The sequence below is a fragment of the Pseudochaenichthys georgianus genome, chromosome 6, assembly GCF_902827115.2.
Source record: "Pseudochaenichthys georgianus chromosome 6, fPseGeo1.2, whole genome shotgun sequence".
Taxonomy (NCBI): Eukaryota; Metazoa; Chordata; class Actinopteri; order Perciformes; family Channichthyidae; genus Pseudochaenichthys; species Pseudochaenichthys georgianus.
In genome coordinates this window covers 26920632-26931606 of record NC_047508.1, presented here as the reverse complement: position 1 = coordinate 26931606, position 10975 = coordinate 26920632, and the positions used below count along the sequence as shown (strand labels likewise).

The 10975-nt window shown below is 47.0% G+C and overlaps 1 protein-coding gene across 1 annotated transcript; it reads right to left on the bottom strand.

Annotated features, from left to right (window-relative positions):
• Nucleotides 1-1756: 1756 nt before the first annotated feature.
• tnni1c (troponin I, skeletal, slow c) lies at nt 1757-3777 on the bottom strand. The gene is made up of 7 exons (XM_071203384.1): nt 3484-3777; nt 3357-3395; nt 2916-2957; nt 2652-2783; nt 2440-2529; nt 2146-2328; nt 1757-2061 (listed from the first exon to the last, which is right to left on the bottom strand). Exons 2-7 carry the CDS (start codon nt 3390-3392, stop codon nt 1975-1977), a joined length of 570 nt encoding a protein of 189 aa, XP_071059485.1. The 5' UTR covers nt 3393-3395; nt 3484-3777; the 3' UTR covers nt 1757-1974.
• Nucleotides 3778-10975: the final 7198 nt, after the last annotated feature.

The following is a 10975-nucleotide window of genomic DNA, read 5'->3' as shown; positions in this document are numbered from 1 at the left end:
AGCCTAGGAGCGTCACAACTGCACGCCACGGACACTGACCAAATGTCGCTCCTGGACGATTATGGAGTGAGAGTGTGTTGCCTTGGCAGAGGACAGGCACAACAATTTGAGCAGGTTGGAGATTGTATGCCGAAGTAACATCACATTTCAGTGGCATGGCAAGTGTCTCAAAATGGATGATTCACATGCCTGTTATTGTAAATAGGTGTAACGGCCTACAGCAGGGGCTGCTTTGTAAAGTTTTTTAGGTGGCGCTATTGAGCCACCCTGCCACACCAAAACACACCATCCATATCAGTTAACTAAGTGAATCACATGGCCGACTTCCTGTTGGATTTAAGATATGCCTCTAAGAAGCTATTTTTGTGCGTCTCACCATGCTACATATCCCCACAACATTTCACATTTCCAGGTGAAACTTGATCGAGGGGCTGCCTTTTGGCAACTTTGTTCGGGGTGCTTTAGAGCTTTTTGCCCAGGCCCCAAGAACGCAATCAAGTCAAGTTTGGGGGGGAAAAATCAACAGTTTGCAAATGTTTAGGCCTTCAATAGCCTATAGCAATTTATTATGCCAGTAAAAGCAATGGCACATCACAAGAGAGTAATACCATGAAATCACTTTAGAAAAGACATCAAAGCACAATCTGTTCTGTGTTTACTTGGGGGTATTAGATCAATGTCAATGTTAAATAAAGGTTTAGTATTGTAATGTGACATAAGACACACTGCTTGCCTGAAGGTTGTTAAGGATTAATAACCTTCACACCTTTAGCATACAGCCTTCCCTCAGCAGTGTTAAAACAGCAAACAGACACCCAATGTTAGAAAAATGGACACCTACAATATTTCTGTTTTAACAACACAGTTTAAGAGAAAAACATGGGGAGCATTTTAAGCTTTTACAATGGTGATGAAAATGCCCTGGACAGCAGGAATAATAGTCTGAGTGTACACTGGCGTCTACACAGGCACATGTTGCATTTTCACAGATGCTCACAAGGACTCATAAATTCCTCGGGGGCTGCCGAACCATCTTGTCACCGCTCCATCATCCAAACTCCATTTGACTGACACTTTCTGAAGTCAGTCCAAGGACAGCTTCTGCATGTGTGACAGTGTTTACCGTTTATTATTGGAGAGGAATTCATTCCAGTTAAAAGAAAAGGCTAAGTATATCCCAGCTCTGACTGGTAAAATATCTTCGGTACTTTTGTCTGTAAGGCAATGACATAGCTAAGCAGTGACACCGTACATGATAAATGGTCACTATGCCCTTCTGATAACTTTGTTCAAGGACAATGCCAAGTCCACTGCAGTTATAAATAAAAACCTGAAGATAAATGTTTAAAATATTTTTACAGTTTAAAAAAACAACTGAATGTGAAAATGTACTGTGTTGCAGTATTAGAGCAGAGGCTACATTCAGTTTCTGTATAATACATATTTGTAAAATACACAAATATACATACATTATATCCATGTGGCAACATTTAAGATTTCTTCTTCAATGTTGTTTGTCATATCATGGTGCAAGGGTTGTCTTTCCTTTTTTATAATGGCTCCATGGCTAAAAGGATGTTATTTTCTGAATGTATCAGACTGTTCTATTTGCCTTAACCCACTTAGTCGTTATATCAACACTACTGAAGAATACTTCAAGTATATGGTCAAAATTAAATGTGTACACAAGTTTTTCAATACTTTCCATACCTATACTTTGAATCTATTGTGAATAAGTGTGATTGCAACAAAAGGAGAGGCAATATGTACATATTTATTGTTTTCTTTTACATAACAACTTTATCAGGCAGTACTGTGTATTCACAACTCTATTTAACATGGTTTACTTGAGAATATATTAAAAACTACACGCACATGAAAGTCATACTTTTGAACAAACAGCAGCAGCAATTTTTTTTAACATTATGTATAAATATTTATTTATTGTAACAATTTCACTCCGTTTTCTTTTTCTCATGCATCAAACATCTTCTTCCTGCCCTTCATATCAGACATGGCCTCCACGTTTTTACGCCAGTCACCCACCTCGTTGTTCAGCTCCTTAGGTATCAAAAAGCACAGAAACACATTAGGTTTTTTTCAGTTTCAGATATATGTTCTTTCTCTGTGTCTGAGTAGCAGTACCTTCTCCTGTTTGATGTCCTCTTTCTTTACAGACTTGAGGTTTGCCCTCAGGTCCATGGAGCCCTTGTTTTTGGATCCGAAGAGAGCCTTTAGCATCTCGTCAGCAGACACTCTCACTTTTCTCAGAGCTGGCTTCTTGAACTTCCCTCCGAGGTCACGCACCTTTAGATTCAATTCGTGGATCTAGAACAGGTGAAAGACTGAGTTGGTGACATTGTGCTTACAGAATCAATTTCTCTTGTGCTTCTATTTTGTTTTCCATTTAAATCTGGTGTGTCCTGGTGCATGAAATACATCTCTGTTGTTCTTGATGACTTTGGCCTCACAGTCGTACCGATCCTCGTCCACCTTATCAATCTTTTCATGAAGCTGCTTACAGATTTTCTAAGAAAAAAACAGCAAACAAATATCCACACTATATTTGAGTACATTAACGAAACACGTGATTACTGTATTTACATAATCAATCTTGTATGGTTAGTCTTATTGTTCGTAACACATTTTACCTGAATTTCCTCCAATTGCAAACCGGAGAGCTGGAGCGGTGGGAGATTCTCTCCCAGGTACTGGACCTTATTTTCCTCTCTCGCTTCTTTCTCTGCCTCCAGTTGTTCTGATGCACGAGTCAGTAACAGGATCTGGATGATTATAATTATCATCAGAGCTCCTTTTTACATTTCATTTGGGTTTTAATATAAAAATTGACTCCCTCCCATTAACAGATTGATGTATAGTTTGTAAGGTAAAAAGTTAACACATGGGTAGTTTACCTTCAACGATAGCCTGCGGGAGGCTGAAATCTTGCTTTTGGGCTGAAAATATAAAAAATATGACATATGATTTTTTTACGATAACACACTCTTAATTTTAAAACATATATTGTATTAAAATAGATCCCTATTTTCAAGCAGTTACCTCTTTGAAGCTGCCCACTAACTAATGTGACAATGTGACTTATTATGTAACTTACATACACAATACATTAATGGTATTACAGTATTTTATTATATGTCCCTTAAAACCCGGTACGGTCAAAAATAAAAGCAATCATAATCTATTAAAATGTATTGCGAATAGTATTGTTTTTTCTAGGAAAGTTTTTACATTTATTACAAAGACTCACTCACTCAGAGACGCAGACTCATACTGACAAAAAAGCACAATGTCACTGTTATCATAAAGACATTGTCAGTTCAAATAAGTATTATTACCTTTGGCTCTCCCTTCGGGGCAATCGGGGGTGGCATGTACTGAGGAGAAAGGATAAAGACAATTAATTTAAGCAACGATAAACAACTTTTTGGAGAGTGTTACAGAGTGGTTCTGGGTGAAACTTACATCACTTTGATGGCCACATGGATTTGTTTGTATAAAAGAAATCAGAAATACAAGCAAACAAGAGACGATGTTATTATTCTGAAACAAAAATCTTTGATAGGCTAAGAAACACTGTGGAAAACATAACTTTTAACCTGTGTGAAGACAGAACTTACTCATCAGACATTGTTGCACCTTTGAACAAAACAATGAGATTGCGGATAGATCTGAAAAATAAATAAAATAGTCCGGTAAACAAAACAAAATCTGCAGTATCAGAACATGCCTCAATGTAAAGAGTGAAAAATCTGAATGGCATTTAACAGCAGATAGCTTTTATATGTTGGATGTGTGCACCAAAGATCTTCTATTAAGACAATGAATCACTCCACTACATATAGCTAATGAAAGGTGAATGCTCCTTCCTTGCGAAGTAGGTTTCTTTTTATAAATGACTGACATCCAGCTGGTTTCTTTGTGTGAACCATAGGTGTGAACCATAGAGGTGTGAACCCAACATTAATATTCAGCTCTACTTTGGACTTTTCCTTCAAATTACATTTTTTTTTGCCAACTTCCTAACAAAGTAGGAGCACATTCAAATTATGTTAACATCAAAATCGGGTTTTATTTTTGCTAACATTTTCATCAAATCCTGTCATTGGTGCCAGGTCTATATCGAAGTAAAGGAAGACAATTGTGGTACTTTCAAAAAAGGACGTAGTGAGACGTCTCCTGTGTTTCTAGTATCACTGTTTTGCCTTGTGACACCGCCCACCTCTCAGTCAGAAATTATTGGTCGGTCACCGGGATTAACGGGATACCACCGCTTGTTAACTCAACAGCTCTGTTGATTGACAGAATTATCGCCTCTGTCAAAAGGGATGATGTCCTTAGTCTGAAGCTAAAGAATACATATTTGTTTTACTGGTCATTCAAATCCTGGAGGGGGTGAAAAAAACGAGTCTCAATACAGGCATTTGTGTGCAGGGAAAGCCCAGAAACAACAAGATTGTTCTCTGCTCCTCAGCAGAGGTCACTTGTACTGTACCCAATAACCTTTCTGGTGCTATGTTTGTCATCCACTCTTTGGCATTCTGCATTCACCATTTGATATAACAAAGCATCAAAATGAATGTTGTTGGTAATCTTTGACATATCACAGATATCGCATAACAAGATAATCAATCTTTATGATTTTATTTTTATTTCATAACTACAACATAGCATTATGGAAACACTGGCTTTTTAAATAAATAGATGAATATTTTGTCAGGAATGATGGTCCTTGTAAATTTAACTAAAGTGTAAAATAATATTATTAAATACGTTTTAATGGCAGTTGTTATATTTGGCACGGACATTGTTGTCCTCAAATTATATCAGAACACATTTAAAAAATGGGGCACAAAGGTTAAACACGGTTAGATTAACCTCCGGAGCCCATATTGCAAAAAAAGTCCCCATCATACACAGCAAAAACTAAAGACGCATTTCATTTTGGATTATACACCATGTGAGCACAATACATGCTAAAATGCAATAGCACATGACAACAAGTGGTTGTTTTAAGGACTACTGCTTACATTTCCTCCATATAATTCCTGGGTCAAGTGCAGCAGGTCTGGGTTATTATGACCATAGCACAGACTTAAACAACATAGGAAGTTCGCTCAATCTTCTCATAACATATATTGCATGTTGTAGCGCCAAGAAAAGGGAGTCGGAGGCGGTGTATTCAGAACGGAGTTCCACTCTTTATTATCCATTAAATATAGAGAGGTCAACACATCGTCTGCTCTGCTTAACGAGCTAGCAGGAATGGAGGCTAACTCTCCAGGTGTTCCCACTAAAGGGTCCGTGTGGCAACACAATAAGAGAGGTGAATTATGTCCCATAATGTGTCACCACACAAGCCCCCCCAGAATTCACGTGTAAACAAAATCCGTATGGCGGGGAGGAACAATCCGCCTGCCCCCACGAGACCTGCGCACCGGAGTCGGTACAGCGACCTCCGCCCGTGCGGCCCCTGACAGAGGAGGGACCGGAACAACAGGTCCACACTCCCTGACAGGAATCAAAGCCGGGGGTCGGCCCCGTCTCGGCGGCCGAGCCAGCACCACCGGCCGGTCCACGTCCAAGTGAGCAGCCTTCACCCGGTCAACCGAGACGTGCTCAGCCTTACCGCCCATGTCGACCACCAGGTGTTTTTCACCGTGTTCCAAAACCCGGAAAGGTCCGTCGTAAGGGGGCTGCAGGGGGCCTCTGTGTGCGTCGTGACGGATGAAGACGTGCCCAGCTGAGCGTAGCTCCGCGGGAACTTGAGACCCTGGCACACCGTGCTGAGTAGTCGGGACTGGAGCGAAAGCCTCCGCCGCGTCACGCAGAAAAACTCGCTGGGCCGTGGCAGACCAGGGAGCTGATGCATTTGGGAGGAAATCCCCCGGAACTCTCAGCGGCTGACCGTAGACCATCTCCGCTGTAGAACACTGCAGATCTTCCTTAGGTGCGGTCCTCAGGCCCAGCATCACCCAGGGCAGCTTGTCGACCCAGTTACCGTCCGTAAGGCCGGCCTTGAGGGACGCCTTGAGGGACGCCTTCATGGAGCGATGAAAGCGCTCGCAGAGGCCGTTAGACTGAGGGTGGTAAGCGGTAGTCCTGTGCAGCTTGACCCCCAAACCGCCTGCCACAGCGTTCCAGAGCTCGGACGTGAACTGAGAGCCCCTGTCTGAGGAAATGTCTGACGGGGTGCCAAAACGACAAACCCACGTTGCAATGAAGGCCCGGGCAACGTCTGCGGCTGATGTCGAAACGAGCGGAACTGCCTCCGGCCAACGGGTCGTTCTGTCCACCATGGTGAGGAGGTAGGAAAACCCCTGAGAGGAAGGCAACAGACCAACCAGGTCAATGTTGACGTGATCAAACCTCCTCTCAGGCACCAGGAAACGCTCCAACGGGGCCTTCGTGTGGCGGTGCACCTTAGCGCGTTGACAAGCCACGCACTCCCTGGCCCAAGTCCTCACATCCTTTTTCAGCCCATGCCAGACGAACTTCGCGGCCACCAAGCGCACCGAAGGTTTAACGCCGGGGTGTGATAGGCCGTGCACCGCTTCGAACACAGAGCGCCTCCAGCTGGCAGGGACGACAGGCCGCGCCAGGCCCGTAGAGACGTCACACAGGAGGGTAATGCCCGCGTCGCCGAACACTACGTCCTCCAAGCGCAGCCCCGCGCCCTCCACCTTCAGAGCCTGGACGCCGGGATCTGTGACCTGGTCCGCCGCCATGCGAGTATAGTCCAGGCCCAACTGGACGGCACCGATGACGACTCTGGAGAGGCAATCAGCGACCAGGTTCGACTTGCCAGCCACGTGCTTAATGTCCGTAGTGAACTCTGATATGTAGGAAAGCTGCCGCTGCTGACGTGCCGACCAAGACTCCGCCACTTTTGACATGGCGAAGGTGAGCGGCTTGTGGTCGACAAACGCCGTAAATTCACGGCCTTCCAGCATGAAACGGAAGTGCCGCACGGCCAAATAAAGTCCAAGGAGCTCTCGGTCAAAGGCGCTGCGTTCCCTGGGCGTCAGCTGGCGGCTGAAAAAGGCGAGCGGCTGCCAAGCGCCCTCCACCCACTGCTGAGCCAACGCGGTCTTGACCTCAGCAAAAGCGACGTCCGCCTCTGCTGTCCAGTCGATCACCTGGACGGGGGTCTTGCCTTTCAACGCTTCATACAGCGGCCGCATGATGTGTGCGGCCCGGGCGATGAAACGGTGGTAGAAGGTCACCATCCCCAGAAACTCACGGAGCGACCGGGCTGTGAGCGGGCGAGGAAAAGCCGCAACAGCCTCCACCTTCGCTGGCAGAGGTGTCGCACCGCCCTTGGTGACGCGGTGCCCCAGGAAATCAATGTCAGACACCCCGAACTGGCACTTTGCCGGATTGATGATTAATCCGTGTTCGTTGAGCCGGGCTCGGAGGTGGGACAGGTGCTCCTGCACTGAAGCGCTGGCGACGAGTATGTCGTCGAGGTAGACAAACACAAACGGCAGGTCCCGCAGTACCGAATCCATCAGGCGCTGGAACGTCTGAGCGGCATTCTTGAGTCCAAAAGGCATCCGCAGGAACTCAAAAAGTCCAAAAGGTGTTATCACTGCCGTCTTGGGAATGTCCAGGGGGTGCATGGGCACCTGGTGGTATCCACGCACCAGCTCCACCTTGGAAAACACCCCTGTACCGGCCAGATGCGCCGAAAAGTCCTGAATGTGCGGCACTGGATAGCGGTCAGGCGTAGGCGTAGTGGCGTCGTTGAGTCGGCGGTAATCCCCGCACGGGCGGAACCCGCCGTTCGGTTTGGGGACGACGTGCAGGGGGGAAGCCCAAGGACTGTCAGAGCGGCGGACAATGCCCAGGCGCTCCATGGTTGCAAACTCCGCCCTCGCCACAGCCAGCTTAGAAGGGTTCAACCGCCGGGCCCTGGCGTAGACAGGAGGCCCCTCGGTAGTGACGTGGTGCTCCACGCCATGCTTAGTGGTAAGCGCAGAGAAGGTGGGCAGCGACAGGTCTGGAAACTCGGCCAACAGTCTGAGAAACGTGTCTGCCCCTGACAGCGAGCCCGACAGCCCGTCGTATGCTGCGCTGCCAAGTGTGCACACGAGGGAAGAAAACGTCAAGGCATCAATCAAACGCCTATTCTTAACGTCCACTAAGAGTCCATGAGCACACAAAAAATCCGCTCCGAGGAGGGGAAAAGAAATGTCCGCTGTCACGAAATCCCAGCTGAAACGCTGTCCTCCGATGCACAAACACATAGGCCTCACGCCGTACGTGCGAATGGGACCGCCGTTAGCCATCGTCAATCGCGGTCCGTGCCCTCCCCGGGTGACGTCTTCACTCGACGCGGGAACTACGCTCCGTTGAGCGCCCGTGTCACACAGAAACAGGCTCCCCGAAACGCTGTCGCTGACGAAGAGGAGCCTGCACGTGCCGCCGACGCTCAGGGCCACTACCGAGCGCCGGCCCCTCCGTTTCCCGGGGGTTTGTAGCTGCACGGAGCGATGCATCTCTTCGCCCTTGCCCCGAAACGTGCGTGGTAAGAGCACTCTCCGGTGTCTCCACGCCGGCTTGCCACAGCCGTGTCCGGCCCCCGCCATGCTGTCTTGACTGCAGATGGGCCGCTGAGCGTCGCGGCTAACGTCTCTGCACCGGGCTGTTGTGTAGCCAGGAAAAAACGATCCGCTTCCTCTGCCAAGGCACGCGGCTCCGTGACAGGCGTGTTGGCCAGCGCCGTCTGGACCCGGGGAGGCAAGTGACGCAGGAAAATCTCCGTGAATAAAATCCGGGGATCTTCCCCCCCCTAGCAGATTTAGCATTTTCTCCATTAGCTGAGATGGCTTGCTGTCTCCCAGGCCCTGAATGTCAAGTAACTGGCGGGCCCTCTCCTTAGCAGATAAGCTAAATGTCTTAAGGAGAAGGGCCTTAATCGCCTCATATTTGCCATGATGTGGGGGGGCTGCGATGAATCCCACCAACCTGGACGACGTAGAGCAGCCCAGCGCTGCTACCACATGGTAGTATTTCAGGTCCCCGTCACGGACCTGTCGGCAGGCGAAGTGCGCCTCCACATGTGCGAACCATGCCTCCACATGTGCGAACCATGCCTCCGCGGCGTGCTCCCAGAATTCCGGCAGCTTTACGAACACATCAGAGGCTTCTCAATACTCAAATTTCCTCTCCTCAACTCCTCGACTCCTCGGTCCTCCGGTAGTGACCCGGAAATGAATTTCAGCGTGCCATTTTGAAGGACGTCTCATTTCTCTAAATGCACACCGAGGACCGAGGATCGAGCGTCGAGGAGGCTCTCTGGAGGAGCTATAACCGAGGATACACTGATGGTTCCTCCACGGGTCCTCCGCGGATGCATTTCCGGGAACGGTGGCGGCGTGACGCACGGCCGGACTTATCTCAGCCAATGACAGCTCTGCATGCATCCCCTGGATATTATTTTAGAAACTGCTCTCATTGCAACGCGATGTTTACAGAGAAAACAGCTGTGAGGCCCGTGCAGAAAGCAGAGCAGTGTGTAAAATATATATCACTCAGTATAACAGACCTACTCTCTTTGCTTTAGTTTAGTAGATATCTACAAAGAGTCCATATTTTTCTAAGAACATTTAGTGCTTCACAATAAAATACACAACGGCTGTTGCCTGATTATGCTTTAGGAGCTGTAGGTGTTTTCATTTCATTTCAAACCTTTATTTAACCAGATTGGTCCCATTGAGATCATAGATCTCTTTTTCAAGGGAGACCTGCAGCATATAGGTCCCACATGAAACATAAAACAATAAGGACATTATACATTATATTTACAGGATACATAGTTATAGACATTTACAAGTGCCCATTGTATCAGCAAGCATTTCATTTAGCCTAGCTTTAAAAACATGCAGAGGAATGAGATTGCTCAGTTTCAATTCTTGCTGAAGATTGTTCCAAGCATGTGTGTGGTAGGCCTATAGTGTCGGTGCGTGTGGTACAGTGTGTAGGTGCGTGTGGTACAGTGTGTAGGTGTGTGTTGTACAGTGCGCAGATGCGGCGGACAGACGGGTCTCAGTTGGTTTGATGTCCTTACTTTTAATACTTGCAAATACAACTTTTGGCCCGTAATTTCAATTCCCCATTTCAGCGACTAGAGAGAGGGGGGGGGGGGGGGGGGGGATATATCCAGTCTCTGATTGTGTTACGTTATTATGAGAGTGCTCTCATACTTTAAATTGCTTATATTTATATAAATATATGTGTGTCTGTGTGTGCATCTGTAGCCTGGTATTGCCTCATTATACCGCACTCTCAATGAACTCAAAGTAAATATGTGGGGGAACAATGTGCAGCTGATCTAACAGAGATTATAAAATATGACGAAACACTCGACAGCTGATGCAGCTGTTGCCACGTAATAATGAACGGACGTCGCTTTAATATGACCGCTCAGAGGAGAGGAGTTCTCATTTCTTTAAACGTCTGCTGCTTCCCCTCCTCTCTCCTCGGTTCCCCTCCTCGGTCCTCCGCTCGCATCTCCTGTGGGCGGGTCTAAGTATCGAGGAGGGGAGTCGAGGAGGGGAGTCGAGGAGGGGAAATTTGAGTATTGAGAAGCCTCTATCGCGTTCAGCCATGCTCGTTAATTTTCCGGAAACGTCAGGGTCACCAGTGTAGCGCCAGGAAAAGGGAGTCGGAGGCGGTGTATTCAGAACGGAGTTCCACTCTTTATTATCCATTAAATATAGAGAGGTCAACACATCGTCTGCTCTGCTTAACGAGCTAGCAGGAATGGAGGCTAACTCTCCAGGTGTTCCCACTAAAGGGTCCGTGTGGCAACACAATAAGAGAGGTGAATTATGTCCCATAACGTGTCACCACACAGTATTGTTTTTAAAGCCTCTTGGCCAGATTGGAGTCCCAGCATGTATTGAGCGATTGATGGCTATGCCCCAATTCAGCTGATTTATGTATGTAAGCA